The 22,938-nt window shown below is 41.9% G+C and overlaps 2 protein-coding genes across 24 annotated transcripts in view; one reads left to right on the plus strand and one right to left on the minus strand.

The window, feature by feature from the left end:
• The first annotated feature begins 4,568 nt into the window (after window positions 1-4,568).
• On the plus strand, window positions 4,569-16,433 carry Tm4sf20 (transmembrane 4 L six family member 20). Its single transcript, XM_006990351.4, has 4 exons — window positions 4,569-4,775; window positions 10,250-10,315; window positions 12,870-13,021; window positions 16,043-16,433. Exons 1-4 carry the CDS (start codon window positions 4,593-4,595, stop codon window positions 16,320-16,322), a joined length of 681 nt encoding a protein of 226 aa, XP_006990413.1. The 5' UTR covers window positions 4,569-4,592; the 3' UTR covers window positions 16,323-16,433.
• A 4,403-nt stretch (window positions 16,434-20,836) lies between these two features.
• The window catches only part of Mff (mitochondrial fission factor), a 29,301-nt gene continuing 27,199 nt past the window's right edge, over window positions 20,837-22,938 (minus strand). For all 23 annotated transcript variants that reach the window (XM_076549951.1, XM_076549938.1, XM_016008623.3 and 20 more), the window contains 2 exons: window positions 22,581-22,665; window positions 20,837-21,634 (listed from right to left, as the gene is read on the minus strand). In XM_076549951.1, coding sequence (XP_076406066.1) covers window positions 21,503-21,634; window positions 22,581-22,665 — 217 coding nt within the window. In that variant the 3' untranslated portion in view covers window positions 20,837-21,502. The remainder of the gene's footprint in view (window positions 21,635-22,580; window positions 22,666-22,938) is intronic.

Genomic DNA, 22,938 nt, shown 5'->3' on the forward strand with positions numbered 1-22,938 from the left:
CTGCTGTGGCTGCTGCGCCCCTGTGGTCTGCTGCTGCCGCCGCACCTGCTGCCGCTCCTGTGGCTGTGGCTCCTGTGGCTGTGGGAAGGGCTGTTGTTGCCAGCAGAAGGGATGCTGCCAGCAGAAGTGTGGCTGCAAGAAGCAGTGCTGCTGCTAAGATGACTGCTGTGCCCCCCGGGGCAGGTGCTGGTAGGATCCAGGCTCGTATACTTATATATTACATAGATACATATATATTAGACAGTACTTACTGTAATCCCTCCCACTTCACCTACATATCAAGCTGTGGGGTTTCATAGAAAGAGACCTGATTAGAAAGAAGACTAAAATAAGTCTGTGCTCTGCTGAAGACACCTAACCATAGATGAAGAAGTCAGCCTCTCTGAATTGTGGTCATTTATCTGTGAAATAATTAGTTGAACTCAGAATCTCTAAAGACCTTTTCAACTTTAATAGCAGATACATCTATTGAGCTCTTAAAACTAAACTCATGGTCCTTCTATCTTTACACTTTGAAGATTTATTTCGTCTTTAGCTGATACTCACATCACATATATAACTTGAATACCTGGAGCATTATAATGTGTTCCTATTTTAAAAACCCACCACCAGCTATAATCTGCATTGTAATGAAAACAGGGCAAAGTTCATGAAGGTCCAGAAAATTCACATTAATGATATCAGTTGAATGAAAGGATGTATTCTAAGCTGATGGTGGTGGTGCACGCCTTTCATCCCAGCCCTCAGGAGGCAGAGGCAGGTGGATTTCTAAGTTCAAGGCCAGCTTGGTCTACAAAGCAAGTTCCAGGACAGCCAGAACTGTTGCACAAAGAAACCCTGTCTCACGAAACCAAAATAATAATAATAATAATAGGAAAAAAGAAAGAACATATTCTATTATTTTGAAATGTTTACCTTTGATAGAACACCTGTATTTGTACATCTGCTTACATTGGTTGTATACTGCATGTGTCTTGACTTTAAAGTGTTTCCATCTTTCCCCAATAAAATTTATCAATAAAACAATAGAAAAATATTGTGTTTCACTGTCTTTGGTTTGATTTTCTTGGTGACTATGTTGGCAACACAGATTTTGAACTCCAGGAAGGTTATAAGATAAACAAAGGTTAGCCAGTTGGTGGTGGTGCACACCTTTAATCCCAGGACCTTGGAAGGCAGAGGCAGGCAGATCTCTGTGAGTTCAAGGCCAGCCTAGTATAAAGAGCAAATTTTAGGACAGCCACGGCTACACACAGAGAAACCTTGTCTCAAAATTAACAACAACAGCAAAAGATAGACAAGTTTTGACACTGAATATAATAGGGAAATGCAAGCTACTGAAACAAATAGGCACAAAAACATACAGTGAGTCACTAGAATAGAAGTCTTTCTGGCTGATGTCAATAATTCTGGGTAGCTTTAAGTGGGCAGAAAGGAATATGGGCCAAGCGACCTGCTCTCCATTTAGTTATTCAAGATTTAGGTTTGAAGAAGGTGCTGATCTGGTCAATGTATGACCTCTGAGATAGCTTAGTTATTCCCAGTCTATGGTGGAGAGCAAGGTAGGTAAAGCCTAGTGCTTGCAAAACAATTTGGCTTGAAAGTGACATGGCTTTCTTTCCCTCTCCTCCTATTGGTTTGAAGTAGCCACATGGTCTTACTTAGCTGTAAGTGGGCAGAGCTGGGAAACACATAGTGTGGAGCTGTATAATATTATGAGAAGACAATTCATATATATATATATATATATATTCATAAAATTCATAAAAATCAATGGCTATTTATGTGTGTCATATGTAGCTCAAACTCTATCAAGACTATTTCAGGAGACATGCTAAGGCAACTTTGGTGAATGTTTACTACTTTTTCCTATCCTTTGAATTCTTGCTGGTTCAACAGGTCAGGAAGCAGACTGCACAGTTAAGACCTGGCTTGACATCATGCAAACCCTTTACATGGGATGGAACTTCCCAGAGATAGGCTAAAAAAGATAGTAGGAGCTGGAGAGTCCTGACTTGTTTTAAAAATATTAAGCGTGGTTCAGATTGTTTTCAAGGGATCTGATGTTATAACCTAGATGAGATCGCTATGGTGATTGCGGTGAACAGTCTTGTTTCTTATCCTTTTCAGTATCTTCCTAGTTGTCTTTCCTGTACCACAAAGGCGACACTTGCCCCAGGGTCTTCTGCATCTGGAATCTGGATACGCAATGACTAGAAGGACCTCTGAGAGATACAGAAAGCAATACAAGCTCAACTTGCTCCTTTCTCTTGCTGTGGAAAAGGAACATGGCAGACACTGAGTCTTCTGTGTTTTGTGGATCCAATGACAGTTTCACAGACCTCAAGATGCAGTTGAAGTGACAATCGCAAGGTCAGTGTTCCAGGGTTCAGTCACCAGCCTGGAGAGTGTGGTAGGGTGCTGATGAAAGCAGTGGTCTCCTAACCCGCACCCAAATCGGAGTGTTTGAACTTGACTGTTCCAAGAGCAGTGGCTTGATTCCCTCTGCCTTTCTGCAGGCAGCAGAGGCAGCAGCTCCCTTCCAATTGTCCAGTTGTTATAGCCTGGGAAGGCTTTCTGCAGATGAGCCAAACCCCCAGAACTTTTCCTCTGGCCTTTTAGCAATTTTGCAGACAGAATTTCTCAATGGCATCTCTTCTCACTTGACACAGCCAGAATTTTGATTTTTTTTGGAGTGGCTGACATGGTTACAAGAATGCTTTTCTCATCACTCTCCAGTCAAATTTTAGCTCCTTTTACAGCTCATTTGAATAAACTTCTTTTTTTCTGAACATCTGGACTCCTGCTGATTTTGTCGTGCCATGTGCTTTTCAATAATTGGCTTTAGTAGCTTTTGGTTTTAGCTCTCTTGGTTGCAGAAAAATAGAAACTAACTAAAAAGAGGAGGAAAGTGTAATTTATTTATGGGACTATAGGACAGGTCTGTAGTCATTCTTTGTAAATGATAGGTTTTAGGCCTCCTGAAGGCCTCTCTGTCGACGCAGCAAACGGAATCAGACAGAATTGGAAAGCCCAGATTTAATGAGTAAAGTGCTCCCAGGCGATTCCAGGCCTACAGAGAGGAGACAGGGATGTGAGACCGGAAGAACCACGTGTCTGATTTCGGGGATGCTGCTTATATACTCTGTGAGAGTGGTCTTGAGCGTCTTTGGCGGGCTTTGAAGGAGCAGGTTTAGAGAAAGAGGGGAGAGGGGAGTTGAGGTGGATCTTCCATTAGACTCCTTCCAAACATTCCAGACTCTTTGGGTACAGGGATGCCAGGGTGCCAGGTGTTGAGGTGGAGCTCCCACCCAAACAGTAAGTAGAAAACAAGACGCAGAAAGCCACTGAAAGGTCACTTAAACCACCTCCTCTCCGAGCACACAATACGTGCCCCCTTCCCCAAATCGAGTGGACTCTACCACTATAGTCCATCATCATCTCCAATAGTAGCTGTGAAATCTGGGACGAGAAGGAGGAAGGTATTACAGATAAAGCGGGCTTACGTTTCTCCTGGATGTACTCATTAGAATTTTACTGCCCACTCACACTCGGGTGTTGCCTAATGACTCACCTTCCAGCGAGGGGACAGAAATGGAACAGGCCAGTTTAGGCAACCGTGAGAGCAGAAGCCATTGCTGCATTTTAAAACGTGGCCTCAGGACATGCGGGAGCCTGGATCCAGATGTTGCTGCTGCTCATGTGGGCCCCTTGTGGACCCGCCATCAGCGCAGCCTCCTGTGGGCTATGGTGACCACTAGGAAAGCATCTGAAGCTTCTCCCAATTGATTGTCTTTCCATGAGGGACTCAGAAGTGAGTAGGAGAGAGCATGGAGCCACAATCTAGAAAGAGCAACCGCGATGTGTGGTTCAAGATTTGAATAAAGCCAGACACCATCATCGCGGCTCCATTCTCTCGCCCACTGCTTCTGCCATGGTTTCCATATTTGATCACTTTTCTTCTAATGACATTAGCCAAACTTTCCTGAGGTCATAGGTGGGCTGTGTACCAACTATCTACCTTATAAGACTGGAATAATTCATCATCCAAGATGCTGTATGTGGGCAAACAGCCTGGAATGGAGTGCTAATGTTTAGAATAATCAGAGATATTTGTAGAGGAGAAATATTTTCCTAATCTTATACATGTTCATATTCTTACTGAATAACTCCAAAAATAAGAATACTTCACATATAACAATAATATTGAGTTATGAAAAGTAGTTTATTCTAATTGGATATACGTGTCTTTCTACATCTTATAAGGCATTTCAGTAAAGACATATTTTAGAGGAGTTATGACACCCAAGTCCATTTTTGTCAGGTTTACTCACCTATATTCGTGTGTAAATTCACCACACAGCAACCATGGATTTTTTTTCTGTGTGTTTTCCTTCATCCTATCATAATATAAAATGATTATTGGTTCCCGTCATAATCCTCATAACGTCCTAGCCTACTGGACTCTGAACTGCTTTCCGAAAGCAATTTTTCATAAGTGCTAAACTTTAACCAGAACACTGGGATAAAAGGCCAGCCAGCTCCACAAGCCCAAACACTTGGAGGACGTTTCTAACTGAACCAGGACAACCATGACGTGCTGTGAGGGGTGGACGTCCTGCAATGGCTTCAGCCTGCTGATTCTGATTATTCTGGGAGTAGTTATCAATTGTATACCTCTGGGTATCAGCCTAGTGGAGGGAGATTCAGCTTCTCAAAACCCCATCTCTTGCTATGAGTGGTGGTTACCAGGAATTATAGGAGCCGGTGCGCTGGTGAGTAATACCTGTTTGGCTTGGCTTGACTTGGAGACGGGTGTACTGCTTTTTACTCGTGTCTTTAAGTGTGACTTTCAACCTTGCAGCCAACTATGTCTTCATAGGATATGGGTAGGAATGTAGGGTTACCGTTGATTTATGCTGTTATATTGTGAAGAATGATAATTTACATAAAGAAAACTGTGGTCCATCCTAGAGACCTTAAGGCAAAATAAAAAAGAAGTTGATGGAAGGTGGTTAGGTCATTACCTACCACATTTCTTCACAGGTAGGATGACATTTATGAATTTTCTTATTTCATACTAAGGATTTTTTCTTATGTGGTCCTGGGGATGGAACTCAGGACTCTACACATTCTAAGCCACTAAGCTACTCCCCCAGATCTGGGGGGCATTTTAAAATCCATGGCCTCATCTTTTCCTTTGTCCCATTCTGATTTCTAGGCGTTTCTGGGGAATGCCACAGTAGTGGGAAGCTGCTCAATGGGAATGAGAAACGCTTCTGCACGTGGAAAATCTTGAGTGAGGCTTAGCCTGCTTCTCAGGGGAGCTGGCCTAAGGCATACACATCCAAATCCTGGGCCTCTTTTATAAGCTGCTTGGCCACAGTCATGGTGTTTTATCACAGCAATAGAAAGGCAACTGAGACACTCTGACCTCACAGACTTTTTGCTTTGGCTTTTACACAGATCCCAGAGTGCCTTAGGGTTTTATAGTTTGATGATGGTGAATGGACCTTCTCTGTTGGGATCTGATGCAGAGTGGTACAACACCAAATCCGTGAGTGTTCTTCACAATGAGCCAGCAGAGCAGTGAGGAGTCAGGTTTCCATTTCCCCCTCAGAATTCTGATGCAGCCATTCTGGGTAGAACCCACTGGTAGAGTCCAATTTTCAGATCTGGAAGAATATGAGAGGCGACGGGCCTGTCTCTGGTATATTACCACAACCAAGTCACTTGTCCCAGGACTCTGTTTTGGTGTCTGTATAATGGGATTAGGGATGCTGAAACTGACAGTTCAGCACCTAGGAGCTTGTTCGTTTGTCCTGTCACTTGTACAGGTGCATCAGTGATCTAGTTAGTGCCAGAGAAATGAGAGAGAGAGAGAGAGAGAGAGAGAGAGAGAGAGAGAGAGAGAGAGAGAGAGAGAAAACTGTAAATGTTGACATTACTAGGGTTTTGCAGATAATGAAACATGGAAATAACTTTTAAAGAAACTCAGAACGTAAAAGAGGAGTTCTCCACTTGGATCACTAGTTATTGGAGGAAGTCTTACCCCTTCCTCATTTCACTCTTTTTCTCTCTCCTTCGCTACCCACCCCCAGGACCTTGTTGTGCTTACAGGAGTGCACAGACATGCCCAGCTTTGAATCAGCATATTTATATATGTGTTTTACATGCAGTTGTGAGCCTCCTGATGTGGGTGCTGGGAACCAAGCTTGGGCCCTTGGTAAGAGCAATGAGTGCTCTTAATCCCTGAGCCGTCTCTCCCAGCTATGGGTCACTAATTCCTAGTGAGGATCAGTTTACTGCCACTAGGTTTCTCCTTAAGCTTACATAAAAACATTCTTTTTTTTTAAGATTATTTATTCATTCATTTATTATGTATACAGTGTACTGCCTGCATGTATGCCTGCATGCCAGAAGAGGGCACCAGATCTCATTACAAATGGTTGTCAACTACCATGTGGTTGGTGGGAATTGAACTCAGGACCCCTGGAAGAGCAGTCAGTGATCTTAACCTGTGAGCCATCTCTCCAGCCCCAACATAAAAACATTCTTAGAGCTGGGACTGAGGTCAGAGGATTGCAAGTTTCAAGTCACCTGGTCTATATGATACTGGGTCTCAAAAAACCCAACCAACCAACCAACCAACCAACCAACCCACCAAACAAACAAACAAACAAAAAATCCCAAACAGCCAACCAACCAAAACAAAACAAAACCCCTAAGCAACAAAACCTCTTAGGCCACAGTATATTAAACTTTACATATAAATCTGTTCCCTTTGAACCTATCTGGCATGGCAAAGCCATTCAAAAAGCCTTCTCCACAGGCTGATGACTTTTTTTCCTTTGCCAACAGGAGTAATCCAGCCATCTGTTTCAGGTAGACACAGCCACAGGAAAAGCTTTTCGTAAAATCTGGGCTTCCTCTTCAAACTGCCGTGCCAGCTTCCAGGCTGAGCAGTGTGAAGCAACAGCCAAGCATCAGGCCCTCATCCAGTCTTCTAGAATGTTCCCTCAGCAGGGCCGGCCTTCTCTGTACCTGGTGTAAGCAGAGTCAGAAGCTGGCCAAGAGCATCTGAGCCCTGGCTGCAAAGCTCCCAGAGTGTCCCAGATGGCGTTTAGAGAAACTTAGCTATCTCTAGATATGAATTGGCATTGCTCAAAACACAGGAGAGAATATTTTAAAGATGTGCTACAAGTATTAAAGAGCCCTGGTATCTTTAATATGCTCTCATTTTAGAGAAAGCAAGAAGCCAGGGGAGAAACTAGACAGACCAAGAAGGACAGGAAGACAGAAAGCTTTCATTTGTTGACATCCTGCTGGGTGTCAACTCTTGGGCCCAATACCATGCTGTCTAGTTTCAGCTCAACAATCATCTGGGCTGCAATTGCCACTTGTACTTTACAGACCAGAAAACAGAAGGCTGAGAATGTTAGCAAGGTCACACAATGGGTGTGAAGCCCAATTCTAGATTTATCTAACACCAACGCTAGTCGAATACCAGAGTCCTTAACCCCTGTCTCCAGCCCACAGAGGTCAAAGATAAAGAACCATAAAGTAAAAAGAGCAGGAAGCTGAATCATAGAAAGGTCTACACACCTGTGAAACACTTCAGCGAATCTGGACTCCTTGTACTACAGCTAAGTCTACCTTGCTTCCCCCAATAAATATTAACCAGAGATCACTAAAGCATCAAACGCATGGAAAAGTCTGACGCTCTTCATAGGGAGACCCTCAGACTGGAGGTTAGCCCACAAGCAAACAGGTAGATGATGGCAGTGCTCTGAAAGCAAGCATATTTTCATGATCCTTGGCTGTGCAAAAAAGGAGAAAGCATCTCTTTTTTAGGGGGAATTAGTCCTTCATGACATCTGTGAAAATTCTAACTTCTGCAGGACAGTTTGTAAAGAAAGAGTCATTAAGGGTACTGAGCATATGGTCAGAGTCCTTAACTCCTTTGGATGTCGCTACATTTCAAATTGGGATCACTTTAGAAATGGGGGGGGGGTTTACAGGAAACTGCATATAATATAAACCCTTGGGCTCATTACTGATTACTTTATGAGATCATTTATGGTTTTAGGACCAACCCAAATCAGAGGTGAACCCTTTTATCTTTTGAAACTGTAGCCAAGTAAAACATCACGTAATTACTTGAACATTATCTACTAAGGGAGGGGACGTCAATATAAATGTTACTTGGTCAAGCATCAAAAAACATTTTAAAATGTTCCTTGAAAAACATGAAAAGAAAAACTCTTTTACTTTATATAAAGTTAACTATAAGCCGAGTCTCAATCATTCTTTTTATTGATTTTACTCATTACATAGGGGTAATTTGTCAAAGGGAGTTATTCAAAATCTTAGTGGGAAGCAAATGGCAGCAAATCAAACAGATTAGATTGCACGGAAAAGTTTTACAAAACAGGGTTTCTGTGTTCACGCTGAGTATGGCTTTGCATGTTGCTCTCATGTTCAAGGGTCTAGAGGGTCCCCAAAACTTGACTTCTATCACAACTTTTATGATAGTTACTTTTATGATAGTTACTTTTATGATAGTACTTCCTTTATGAAACTGTACACTTTCTAAAACTGATGGAAAGCATGGGTTCCGGCCAAGAAAATGAATAGTAATTATTTATAAAAACAAGAAGAAGCAAGACTGAATTTCATAAAACCTCATGCATTCAAATATGCTTAGGAATTACCAACTTTGCAACCCTACCATTTTTTTTTACGAAACTCCATAGATAATATGCAAATAAGTAGGGTTCCAATAAAACTTTATTTATAAAATGAAGTGACAGGGGCAAGAAGTGCAAATTCACCAGTTCCTGTTCTACGTGATGTGTTATGCAAGATCAGAAGCAGTGTCTTCTGAAACAACTGAAAAAAACTTAGTATATAAATGCTGACCAAGATTTCTTTTCCCTTTTCCTCTGGGCTTTCAGCGATGTACAGGATGGCTGGGCAGCCACACGTACGTGCAGCTTCTGAGTTGGGAAGGTATCCGTATTCAACGGATAAGCAAAGCTTGGCAGAAACACACAGTGACATGGAGTCGGCATGTGATAGGATGGGGTGACACGGGTTGAGAAAGCTGCCTTGTGAGAGGCATAAGTCTGTTCTAGAAAACACAAAGGTAGATGTGGCTTTGGAAAAAAACAGGGGAAGGAACCATTAGAGGGAGCATGCCGTGAGCAAGGGTGCAGGATTGGGGGGGGGGGAGCACGTGTGGCTAAAACAGCTAAAACCCATCACGGCTAAAAATTCACAAGGGAAAGGAAGCAACTGACATCTGTCCTCCGACTGTACAAAACTCTTAACTAGGAGTGTAATTAGCTAACATCTAATTCTTTTTAAAAATAGAAAACTAACTCTTAAGAATATAATACCATTTATAGCTCTCCTCAGCAATACAGAATGCAATATATACCAGACTTCTGCCTGTCTTTATTCCTAGCACTCGGGAGGGAGTTTGAAGCCAGCCTGGTCTATACAGCAAGTTCCAGGCCAGCCAAGGCTACACAGCAAGCTTTTGTCCCAAACAAACAAAGTAAAAACCCAAAGACTTCTAAATACCAGTGTAAAGTAAAATCAGTACATATTAGGGATACAGGAGCAGGAAGGAGCATGTGGGACCAAAAGTCATTCTTACATATAGGCTGGGGGAGACTGGCAAGATGCTGGTGGCCAGGGGTGTAGAAGGCAAGGCACGTGGGAGTGATGGTTAATTAGCCCCTGCCAAATGCCAGGCAAACAAAGATGTCAATTTTCTTCTTCCCAGGTTTGACTTGCTTAACTTAAATTCGATGTGGCTGCAGGTTATAGTAATTTGAGAAGGAAGAGGGAGGGGAGAAAAGAGAGGGGAGAGGAAGAAAGGTGGAATGGGAAAGAGAGGATTGAAAAGGTAAAATTTGGGTGATAGACCCAGTTCTTTAAGATTCCTTCTGAAACTCATGCCTTCATAAGCTGTCCTCTTCTGCTTAAAATCCAGGCGGCTGGCTATAGCTGACTCCGAGAAAACAGGAGACGGGAAGCTTCCTAACTGCTATCTCAATTCTCACCCTTTCAATCCTTACAGTTGAAACTGATGCTAAGGTTCACAACACATGGACACTGCCCGATTCCCTCTCCTGAACCCCGAGTTTCCCCAAGGGGTAGTAAATGGAAGGTGGTGATGACTGGGTTTGCATCTGGTGAGAGGAAAGAGTACTCATCATTCTTGTGACGTTCTTTCCAGGCCATCCCAGCAACAACGATGTCCTTGGCATCGCGAAAAAGAGCGTGCTGCAATAACAGGACAGGGGTGAGTAAGGAGCAGGGGGCTTGGGAGCGGAAGCACATGAACAGCCAAGGGCATCTGGGCCATCAGCACCTGCTGGGCTGGACAAATCAGGCTTGGACAAATGCTGTCGGGGTTTGTTAAACAGTCAGGTAAAGAGTGAGAAGACAGTTTTTCTTTTCTCCTAGAAATTTAGCTCTGAGCCAGGCAGTGGTGGCGCACGCCTTTAATCCCAGCACTCGGGAGGCAGAGGCAGGCGGATCTCTGTGAGTTCGAGGCCAGCTGGGTCTACAGAGCTAGTTCCAGGACAGCCAGAGCTGTTACACGAGAACCCCCCCCCAAACAAACAAACAAACAAACAACAAACATCTAGCTTTGGAACCAGCCTCTGGCCCTTTCCTCAAACTTCAGTTCACCTAAAGAATCAGAAGCTTTTCAAATGAGGATTTATGTCACACCCAGAACTGTAATCAGCTTCATAATACTAAAATATGTGTTTTGAGTAGTATATAAAATGCTTAGGGCAAATGTGCCCTCAGTTTTTTAGTACCTATAGAAAGATTACTTTGCTAGGTTAATTGCACTTAGTTCCAACTTTAATTCTTAAAGTTCTTAAAGGAGACATCAATTATTTTTCAAACATTTAATACCTACCATACTTAATTCCTCAAAACTCTAATGTGGGCAACGGTCACATCATAGTTTATTTTAATTAATAATTAATTAATTTGATGGGGAGTTGTTTGTTTTGTTAAGACGGGCTCTCTCTCTAGAGCCCTGGCTGTCCTGGAACTCACTATGTAGACTGGGCTGGCTTTGAACTTGCAGAAATCCACCTGCCTGTCTCCTGAGTGATGGAATTAAAGACCATGATGTCTGGTAGATCTTGTTGTTGATCAAAACAACACTAGTAGTCAGAAACAAAACAAAACAAAACAAAAGAAACGGAAATAATTCACCAGGGTAGCACAATAAGTATTTTCTAATCAAGCCCACTGGACTCCCAATTTCAGTTCTTACACTATTTACACCATGAATGCAGGCAGGGGGAGGGGGGAATATGGGGAGGTGAGGTGTAATTCTCTAAGGCAGGGGTAGACCAATGAGAAGCACCACAATCAATAATGGGGCTGAGCTCAGCATAAAGGTTTTAAATCAATGGTTCCCATTCAGATGAGAACACACATAGATCTAGGGAGGTTTCAACATACCTGCCTATTCATCAAGGGTCTGAAGGACACAATACACAATGTTCAGGAGCTAATAGTTTTCCATAAGGGAAGGAAAGTGTTCTCTTGCTCCACTTTTGACTTTGAAATAATCATAATCACTAACAACTTTGTGAAACACAATTAATTTTTGGAAAGAAACACATTCAACATTAACTTTCTTCTTTTTTTTTTTTTTAAATGACAAATTCCACATTTTATCTGTTTGTGTGACTCAGATTCATGAAAGGCACAAACTTTCTCTCCATGGTATTTTCGACTGTGGGTAGATTTAGACCCTCCACCCCTACCCCAAAGGGGCACTGGGGCATGTGGCATTGTTGAGATGGTTTTTAGTTGTCATATTGGACTGGGAGAATGGAGTGATACTAGCAGATGATGGCTGGAGACCGGCGATGCTGACTCATCTCATCCTGCCTTGGAAGGGCCCCAATAGCAAAATGCCCACTTCAGTGCTCAGAGCTGAGCAGTCGTGCTCCCCACCCTGCTGATTGATTACTTCAGGATGCTGGCCATGGCCACTTAGGCCAAATAGGGATGGAAGAATTGGGAGCCAAGAGCCCAGACACCAAGCGTTAGGTGGTTAAGGTCTAGTGGAGGTTCAATGTAGTTAGAAGAACTATATACAACAGGAAGAAAGAACCAGGTTTCAGTGGCCAGAAGGAAAACAAAAGCCCAGGAATATGAAAGTTGAGATTTTTTGGAGACATTGACAAGTGTGATAGTCTTTTGGCAACTGTAATTCAACAGCAGACTTTGGTCTCTGCCCCTTTCATAAACCCACATATAATCAAACTGCAGCCTGGAGACTCAGGACCATATGGGGCTAGGGAGATGGCTAAGTCAGTAAAATGTCTTACATATAAGTATGAGGGTTGGAGTTTGGATCCCTAGGATTCCCATAAAGGTTAGGTACAGTGCAATCTGCCTCTAACCCCAGTGTTAGAGGGGCAGAAAGGCAGGTGCCGGAACTCACTGGCTGGCCAGCCTAGCCAAATGGTTGAGCTCCAGGTTCAGTGAGAGATGCTGTCTCAAAAATAAGGTGGGGAATGAACTGGTGAGGGAAGGCACCCGACATCAACCTCTGGTTTACTGCCCCCTCCCGCCCCTACGCACACGTGTGAACACACGCATGGCAGAACAAGCACACACAAACATGTACAAATACCATACACTTATATATATCTACAAATAAGGGGGGTGGAAATCTAGGAGCACAGACTGAGTGGAGAACAGTAATCAGGAACTAAGTAATAAGACTGTAAGTGCCACACGATACTGCTGTATAACTTGAAACAGATGCAAGACATACAAATCACGCGTGCAAATGTCCCTGCTTTGTTTTCCAGATGTTTCTTTCATCGCTCTTAAGTGTAATCACAATCATTGGTGCGGTCTATTGCATGCTGGTATCACTCCAGGCTCTCTCGCAAGGCCCTCTCATTTGTAGCTCTCAAGCCAACAGCACCGTCTCTTGTGAATTTTCATTGAAAAACTTGAGGTGAGTAGCATTTTGTCCCGTGGTCTCACATAGCTGCAGCTTGTTATGATGCACAGCGCTGGGCTTTTCTCTGTTCTGACTTCTGGGACAAACATTCTTAGGGACTTGGTAAATGAATACAAATAGGTAACGTCTCACAAAGAAGTGGAGGGGCTACCACAACCCAAGTGCACTAGGTATGGTCCAGTTGATCTCAGGTGGCTTATACTGTCTTGTAAAAATCCATGGTTACATGTGGATGTCTCTTAAAAGTTCTGGGAATATATACTTAATTTAAATCCTTGGGAATAGTAATGGGTGAGTGAGGGGAACATTTACTTTCTACATGTCTGCACTAATTTTTTTTAAAGTTAAATTTTATGCGTATGAGTGTTTTGGATACATTCAAATGTCTCACATTTGTACAGTACCCACAGAGGCCAGAAGAGAACACTGTACCTAGAACTGGAGTTATGAATTGTTTTTTTTTTTTTTTTTTTTTGAGCCACTATGTGGATGCTGAGATCTAAACCCAGGTCCACTGCAAGAGCAACAAGAGCTCTTAATTGTTGAACCATCTCTCCAGGCCCTAATATTATTATTATTATTATTATTATTATTATTATTATTATTATTATTATGTGTTTTGTACTGTGGATATAGTATCTACAGCAGCCACAGGTGATGGATTCCTGTAGAATCAGAGTCATGGGCAGTTGCGAGCTGCCCCTAGTGGGTGTTGATAACTAAACTTGGGTCCTCTGGAAGGACAGTATGTGCTCTAAACAGCTGAGCCATCCCACCAGTCACTAATTAACCACTAAATTTGTAAATCACAGATGGTTTCATTTTGCGTATGGTGTTCATGCATTTGCAATGTTTGTTGGCATGTGTGTGGACAGATGTGCCAGTGCATAAGGAGGCCAGAGCTTGATGATAGGTGTTCTTAATTTTTCTCCACTTTATTTACCAAGGCAAGGGTTCTCACATAACCCGGAGCCTGATGACTCAGACAGCCAGCTTGCTTCAGGGACTCCCTTGTTAGCCCTCCCCAGAGCTGGGATTACAGGTGGCCACCCTATCTTCTTGTTTCTTATACGGGTGCTGGAAATTCGAACTGTGGCCCTCAGGCTTTCCCAGCGAGTGCTTTTTTATTCATGGAGGCACCACCCTAGCCCCTTACTTTTGAAACTTAAAAAAAAAATAAAAGACAAGAAACAGCAGCTAGGAGGTACTTGTGCTCATGCTATGTACTTATAGACAGAAATAAAAATATTTAAGTCAGGTAGCAATATATTACATTGGAAGTTATGTATACATGTGTAGCTAGAGTTTTCCTGCCTTGCCCACAGTCAGGACAAATCTTTGTCACCCGCCAGTCTCACAGCCGCTCAGACCCAACCAAGTAAACACAGAGACTTATACTGCTTACAAACTGTATGGCCGTGGCAGGCTTCTTGCTAACTGTTCTTATAGCTTAAATTAATCCATTTCCATAAATCTATACCTTGCCATGTGGCTCGTGGCTTACCGGCATCTTCACATGCTGCTTGTCATGGCGGCGGCTGGCAGTGTCTCCTTCTGCCTTCCTGTTCTTTCTTTTCTCCTCTCTGTTAGTCCCGCCTATACTTCCTGCCTAGCCACTGGCCAGTCAGTGTTTTATTTATTGACCAATCAGAGCAATTTGACAAGTGCAGACCATCTCAGACACCTGCACTCAGGCCTGTGGTCCTAATCATCCTCTATGTGGACCTGCTGGGTAAAGCCACGAGGAACCCGAGAACGGGCTCCCACAGGACATACAGAACATCACAGCATACATGGTCCATTGAGACAATTCTATGGCTGAATTTAGGCATAATTTGCAGAAATAGAAGACCAATCTAATTCATTAGCTACCTTTAATTAGCCATTTAGTTTGGGAAATCCACCAGATGTAACTTTTATACTTTTATCAAACAACTGTTTTTACCCATTACCTACTTTTTAAAAAGTCAAAATTTGTATAGAAGTTATTGTTAATTCCCAAAGGAAATTCTTTACTAGTAGGGACAATTTGAACTCCCAACCACAGCTACTGTACACATTTAACCCTCAAGGGATGACAACAGTCTACCAATATAGGGGGTCGAAGTCCAAGCTTTGAGGACAGCAGCACTCAGATAGCCCCTCCCAGTCTAGCTGAGGAGGCCAATACAATAGGGGAATCCTGCAGTCTCAGGCAAATCCGTAGTCTCACAGGCTATGTGTTGAAATACTGTTATTTTCTCAGGTCCAAAGTCGGTTGTTGGGAATCTAGAAATGTGCACCCTCTAAGAGTACTCCATTTTATTCTGATAAACAAAAAAATAAAAGAAAGCCAACAAAAATCATCTTAAGACAGATGCGTTAGGACTAAAAGCTGCTTGCTTTATGTTAGAAGAGGCATATATCATTTTAATCAGAAGTATTTGAAATGCTGTGACTAAAAACCATTCACCAGGCTGGAGAGATGGCTCAGCGGTTAAGAGCACTGGCTGTTCTTCCAGAGGTCCTGAGTTCAATTCCCAGCAACCATATGGTGGCTCACAACTATCGGTAATGAGAGCCGGTGCCCTCTTCTGGCCTGCAGGCATACGTGCAGACAGAACACTGTATACATAATAAATAAGTAAATCTTTAAAAAAAAAAAATCACCTGGCCTCAGAGCAGATCTAGGTGAAACTCAGTTGTGTGCATATGTTTGTTTGCTTTCCACCTTTGGGAAGTAGAATGGCTGCACGGGACAGGTTCAAACACCCATGGTTGATATATTTATCTTCATCCCGACACAGGAGAGCGTGCATCTTATGTAGTTCACCTTAAGATCAGGTTTTCTATGGAGAATGATACGATGTGTGATGAGTAAGGGTTTTAAGATTAGGGCTATGCTTATGTGCTCAGAAAACCAGATCTTAGCTCTGGTTTTTATACACAATCTTTAAAACTGTACACTGGGTCTTACTATACTGGGGCTTTTATTTTGTTAACAGGCACATTTAGCCCTTCTCTTTTTCCCCCTAGTGACTTCCATCCTGAATCCTTCAGTCTGCAGTGGTTCTTCCAAGACTCTTGTGTTTCTCCTACTGATTTAAAAAACTCCAGCATCAGTGACATCATCAATAACTGGAGCGTACCCAACTCTAACTCTGAAGAAGACAGACACAGGATTTTCCACTTCTCAGTGTTTCTCTGTCTCCTGCTTGTTGGAATCCTTGAGCTCCTGTTCGGGCTCAGTCAGATACTCATTGGTTTCCTTGGCTGTCTGTGTGGTGTCTCTAAAAGAAGGAGTCAAATTGTATAGCTTAAAGGGTAATAAACTAGAATATCAGTACTTTGAATAATTTGAATTTAAAAAAATATATGCTTTTATAAGTTCAATGATGAAGCATCATCTGGAACACTGTGTCATTTTAGTACAAAAGTTGTTTTTGAAATCATCTCTGAAGTAACTTTACAAAACAACCAACCTATCAAACTGGACCAGTGTGGCACATGCCTTTAATCACAGCACTCAGAGGCAGAGTCAGGCAAATCTCTGAGTTCGAGGTCAGCCTGGTCTATAGAGCAAGTTCCAGGACAGTTAGAACTACATAGAGAAACTCTGTGTCAAAAAACAAAATCAAAATCGTTTAAAAAACAAATCAACCTTTTATATATAAAGCATATTGTACATACATGCTTTATGGAAAAAAGTCATCAGTGGTTGGTACTGGGGAGAAGTCAGCCAAGCTTTTTTGCTTTTTCCCTGTGTGTTGAAAAAACTTCTTAGACCTGCTAATACTTTGATGGTAATAGAAGTAGGTATCTTAGTCTTTTTTTTTTTTAATATTTTATTTATTTACTTGTGTGTACATTTGTCTGTGTGAGGGTGTCAGATCCCCTGCAAGTGCATTACAGACAGCTGTGAGCCACCATGTGGGTGCTGGGAATTGAACTCAGGTCCTCTGGAAGAGCAGCTGGTGCTCTTAACCACTGCACCATCTCTCCAGCCCCTTTCCTTTTTTTTTTTTTTTTTTTTTTTTTTTGGTTTTTCGAGACAGGGTTTCTCTGTGTAGCTCTGTGCCTTTCCTGGAACTCACTTGGTAGCCCTGGCTGGCCTCGAACTCGCAGAGATCCGCCTGGCTCTGCCTCCCGAGTGCTGGGATTAAAGGCGTGCGCCACCAATGCCCGGCAGTATCTTAGTCTTAAGAAATACATATTTATATGTTTAGGGAGGAAGGTCGTGTTTTTAAAATACTTTACCCCCAAACCTGAAGTTGACAGAAAAAAATGCTATATTTAGCTGAGAGGTACATGGCAGTTCATTCTACTCTGCTTTCTTATGTTTGTATCTTTTCATGATTTATGGTAATACCTTGAAAAAAAATATCAGGTCTTTTAAAAGCTGGTTTCTATTTATGCTGATCTTTAAAAGGTAACAAAATGTATTTATTGTATCAATATGTTATGGAACAGAGAAAACTAAAACCCTACAATTTTCTGAATGTTATTACTCCTGCAATTGATTTCCATTTTTATCGCAATCTTACTGGGCTTCTGATTTTGAAAGTGGGCTGGGGAGACGGCTCCTTGGGCAAGCACTTGCTCCTCGTGCAGAGAACTGCAGTCTGCTTCCCAGCAGCCACACTGGCATCTCACAACAGCCTGAAACGCCAGCTCCAGGGATCCAGGACCCCCTAAGACTCCAGGGCAACTGTGCACACACACACACAAATAAATAACTCAGTCTTAGAAAGTGATTTTTGAAGAGAACTGAACAGATGGCTCAGCCTTTAAGAGTCCTTGCTGCTCTTGGGGAGGACCTGGGTTCAAATCCCAGTATGTACATGGTGGCTTACAACTGTCTCTAATCCAAATTCCAGGGGATCCAGTGCCCTATTCTGGCCTCTGTGGGCACTAGGCTCACATGCATTTATTTAAATAGCAGGCAAAATACTCATAAAGTAAAAATAAATAAATCTTAAAGAAAACAAAACCAAAAAAACCTTGACGGTAACTGAAATACCAATTATAACAGTCCAAATAAATGAGTACATCCAGAACTTGGAAGGCTTTTGATAGCGCAAACTGCATGAAGAAGACCTTTTCCCTAAACCACCCCTCCCCCACATACCTAGTAATACTTAAGGCTTAGCTTCAGGATATTCTTTAGTCTCCTGTGTACATGATCACAACTAACCAAGTCAACACTCACCCGAGCCAGGAAGTTCTGAAACACGAAGGTTTAATTCTGTTTACCACAGAATTAAAAAGATCAGGAAGCACTCCTTCCCATCCATTCATTCATCAGCCTTTGTCCACTTTTGCTCTTCAGTAAGACCTCTCCTCCTGATGCTTATCTCTACACCACTCCCCCCACCTGCCTCCCCCCCCCCCCCACGCCAAGTGTCTTATCTTTGCCTCCGGCACATCATGACATTTACTTTGTCAAACCATCTAATGACATCTGGGTTCTTTTTGCCTTCTTGTCTTAGTTTCTTTTCCCGTCGCTGTGATGAAAATATCCCGACAAAAGCAACACCAGGAGAAAGGGGTTATTTGGCACAAAGTTCAAGGTCGTCCACTACGGGAGAGGTCAGGGCAGCAGGAGCTTGGGAGGTGGCTGGTCACATTGCATCCACAGTCAAGGAGCAGGCAGATGAACGCCAGCTGGTGCTCAGCTCTTTCTCCCACTTTATATAATCCAGGAGACCATGTTGGGGAGGGGGGAGGGAGAGGTCCCAGCCAGTATTTGTCTGGGTGTATGTCTGTTGTGCATTATGTGTGCGCACATGACTGAGGCAGTCAGGTCCTCAGACTGGGATTACTGATGGTTGTGAGCTGGGAATTAAACCTGGGTCCTCAGGCAGAGCAGCCAGTGCTCTTAATCACCGAGCCATCTCTTCAGCCCTGGTGTGATTCTGACACTGCTACACTGCACTGTCCCACACCGGATCATAAGCTCCATGGGTTCCAGACCATGTATTTTACTTACTTCTGGTGTAACCAGTGCATAGCACCGAGTACCTGCTACAAGGTAGTACCAAGTTTTCTGCTGAATGAATGCTAGCTTCAGCACACAGACATCAGTGAAGACAATGCTTACTAATTAATACCAAACTGCTAATAGACATGAAATAAAAAAGAGAAAATGAATGCCAGCTCACTGTACTTGGGTAAACAAATTAGGATCTGAGATGGGTCTTGGACTTTTCTCATCACCTTGGAAAGGAGTGATAAGAGTCCCTGCTCAGTCAGAAAAAGAGACTTAAGACTCAAAAAACAAAACAAACAAACAAACAAACCCCCCAAAAGACCTCTGGTGGTCACATCATCGGTGGAAACAGCTAACAGGTTATTTCTTTGCTCTTTAGTCTTATGGGAACTGATGTTACAAATTGAATACCTAACGCCCACAGACCACCTGAAGTTAGCATCTTTTGAGGGCATTTGATCTTTGATCTGGTACCAAAATAGCAAATGCTTGTCTGTATACATATGAACAGGCACCCTTTCCCACCCAACACTAAAAACAATCATTTGCAAAATCCAATGTTTCTTATCTCCAAGTTCAACCTCATTTTAGAACATATTTGTACAGTTTCTGAATCTAAAACTCATTTTTTAGCACATATCTCAAGTTCCTCTTCTTCAGTATAACTTTTTATAATACTCATTCTTTAAACATCTTTTCTACATTTACACACTTATTTGTGTGCTTATGATGTGTGTGGATGTGCATGTACCAGCACAGTGCTTGTGGAAGTCAGAAGACAACTTCCAGGGTCAGTTCTCCACTTTATACTCAAGGTCCAGGGTCTGACAACAGTACCTTTATCCAGAGTCCTCATTATTTACTATACTTTCTTCTCTTCCGTACCACTGACCCCAATCTGTCAATTCCTCAAGAACAGAAAATGCTTCTGCAGTATTTCCAAAGGCAGAAAGACAAGTGTTGGAATTCTGAAGGTGGTGTGATCATTTCTGCTCCTTGTAGTTCTTCAATGCTCATTAGCCCCAACTGTATCCTTCTGTCCCTCCAATCCCTGGAATCTCTGTCTCTGCTCCAGTATCTGCAAATATTTCCTGACTATCCTGACTAGGATTCAATTTGTTCCTCTTAATACCCCTTCCCATGCCCCTTACCCCCAGGGAATAAACAACCTTTTCCTAACCACTGTAGAACATTCTATCTAAGAATGTTCCAGGTCTTTGTTAACAGTCATCAGGGAAAACAGCTTTTGTACTAATCTCCCAAGAGTTCCTTTTGTTTCTAGCCTTATTGTGAAATCTTTTTCATGACTGCTCAGCAAAAGAAGTTATACAATTAACTTACCAGAGTCACACGAATCTAAGCACAGGAAGGAACTCTCTTCCTGGATTAATGGAGAAGCAAGAACATAAATGTGAAATCTACCTATCTTAGGACTTCCCTTCAACCTCTTTGTGCAAAGATAATTGATGATGTGTAAAGAATATTGCACCTAGCTGAATTCTACCTGCTCTTGAAATGTGCTTTTGAATATAAAAGGCTCCTAAACCTTGGCTTTACTCATGTTTAATTTTTATGAATTAGTGTATTAGCAAGTAAATATTACAATGAGAAAAATGATAGTTTTATAAAGGTTTTTGGTTTTGTTATGAATCACTTTGATAGATTCAATAAATTAGCAAACCATTTACAGTGCCAACAAGCCCAGCTCCAGGGTGGAGATCTGAGAAATCCAGGAGGCTCTTATGACCTGCAGGTCACTAATGCACTGGGACAGGAAGACTCGGATAAGATATTTAGCCCATAGCACCATTTGATGAAATAAATCTTTCCATAGACATTGCTTTGGTTGACAGTTTATTAAGTACACTACATTTATACCTCATTTTTAGTTTTTTAAATCATTCACACATGGACTTGGTAAAAACATATTTTATAGAAAACTAAGATGAAAATCAGAATAACATATTGCACACAGATAAACTGCTGAATCGTTAGGAGTTTTTTACACTCCCACTGTACAGGTGATCAAGAAGAGTTAGGTGGTTTGACTTTTCTTAAGTGCTGCACCAGACTATGACTTCAAAAGCATTTATGTTGTGATGCAGATACAAAAAGCATCTATCAAAGAAATTGGTTAATCATCTGAGAAACACTGTTTTCTTTTACAGATAGTTTTCTAAACTCACTCTTTATGACTGTCATTTCTTTTTAGAGAATTAGCTGCAGACTGATGAGGCCCCCCCAAAAAAGTGATTTTCTTTAAGAACAAACAAACAAACCTAAGCCTATTTACAAAACATGCAAAAACAGAGTGTGTAGGAGCCACTTCGGAACTGGCTGAATGCAGATCAGTAACAGAACAGTCCCCTGCTTTCTGGAAGAAATACATTTCCAGGGCTGGGATTATAAAACGGCATACAATGCAAAGACAGAAACAACGAAGTTTGCAAATCCTTTATATTTCCAGATGTTGAGACAATCAATATATGTGAATGCTGAGGTTACCTCTAGCGTCGAAACCAGAGCCAGCTATTAAGCAGCCAGAATGCTACAGTAATTGAATACATGACCATTTCTCTTTTAGCACGTTCTTTATTCTCCTCTTCTAGAAGTTGCAGACGTCTATTTAATTTGATTATCTAAGTGAAAGACAAATACAAAACAGTACTAATGCATACAGCATTCAGATTTTTAAAAAATAGTACATTAACCTGTCAAAAAATTATTACACAGAAAATTCCATTTGGATCAAAATAAATATAAATAGAAAAAAAAATGCTGCCCACAATAGTTTAAATTTCCATTCTGTGAATCTGAGTTAGGGAAAGTGTGTAAGGACACTGTTGCACTATGTTCTGGTGGGAAACATGAAGTGTGTCAGGAGGGTCTATCATAGAAAGAGCATGTCTGCTCTTCTCCGTGCCTCCCCCATGAGCTCAGTTGTGTAGTCTGGGACTTGGAGAACTGTGTTCTCAGTCCACTCTATACCCAGACAGCCCAAAATCACCTATGATAGTGGACTGTCTGATATGCCACTCAGAGCTTCATTATATATTTGGCATACATAATGAGAACACCAAATATACCTTCTCTGCATGGGACTGCCTCTGTGTAGAGGCAGCAGGAATGCACATCAAAAATAAGCACATGAGAACCACAGTTATAAGACAGGGATTATGGGTAGGCTCGTGAAATATGTATGTAGAGGCAATGGGAAAACTCAAAGCAGTGGTTTCTAAAGTGAAGAAATTATACATAGTAACAAAGATCCCCAAAGTGACTGTCCACATATCAAAAGCAAAACACATAACTGAGGACTAGATTGGTTTATTAGTACATCAAGATTCTTTGATACTGGCCAGATTATATCAATCATTTTGGTATCAATGTTTTATATTGGTCAAAAACATTTGAATGATGGTTTAACAAATCTGTAATAAATCTGAGAAAATCAATTATGGCTTACTAGATAACCTGAACTCATGGGATCCATAGGAGAGAAAATAATAAAATTATGCAAACTACTACTCTGAAATATTTCACAGAGATAGCTTTAGGTTTTATTTTATTTGGGGCAGTAATTACCTGACGTCTTAATGAAGCTGCATCTACCACAGTCATGTCATCTGATGCTCCTTCAATGGCCGCATCTATGTTTGAAATGCCATACCTAGCAGATAAGATATGGAAAGACAAGTTAAAAACTAAGAGTAATTGTCAAGTCATGTGTCGTGTCATACACTACTGAAGGAAGTATTCAAAAGACTCATGCTTAACAATATAAATAAGCATTTCCCATTTTTTTTCTTTTTTGGTTTTTTGATACAGGGTTTCTCTGTGTAGCTTTGCGCCTTTCCTGGATCTCGCTCTGTAGGCCAGGCTGGCCTCGAACTCACAGAGATCCTCCTGCCTCTGCTTCCCAAGTGCTGGGATTAAAGGCATG

The sequence above is a fragment of the Peromyscus maniculatus genome, chromosome 13, assembly GCF_049852395.1.
Source record: "Peromyscus maniculatus bairdii isolate BWxNUB_F1_BW_parent chromosome 13, HU_Pman_BW_mat_3.1, whole genome shotgun sequence".
Taxonomy (NCBI): Eukaryota; Metazoa; Chordata; class Mammalia; order Rodentia; family Cricetidae; genus Peromyscus; species Peromyscus maniculatus.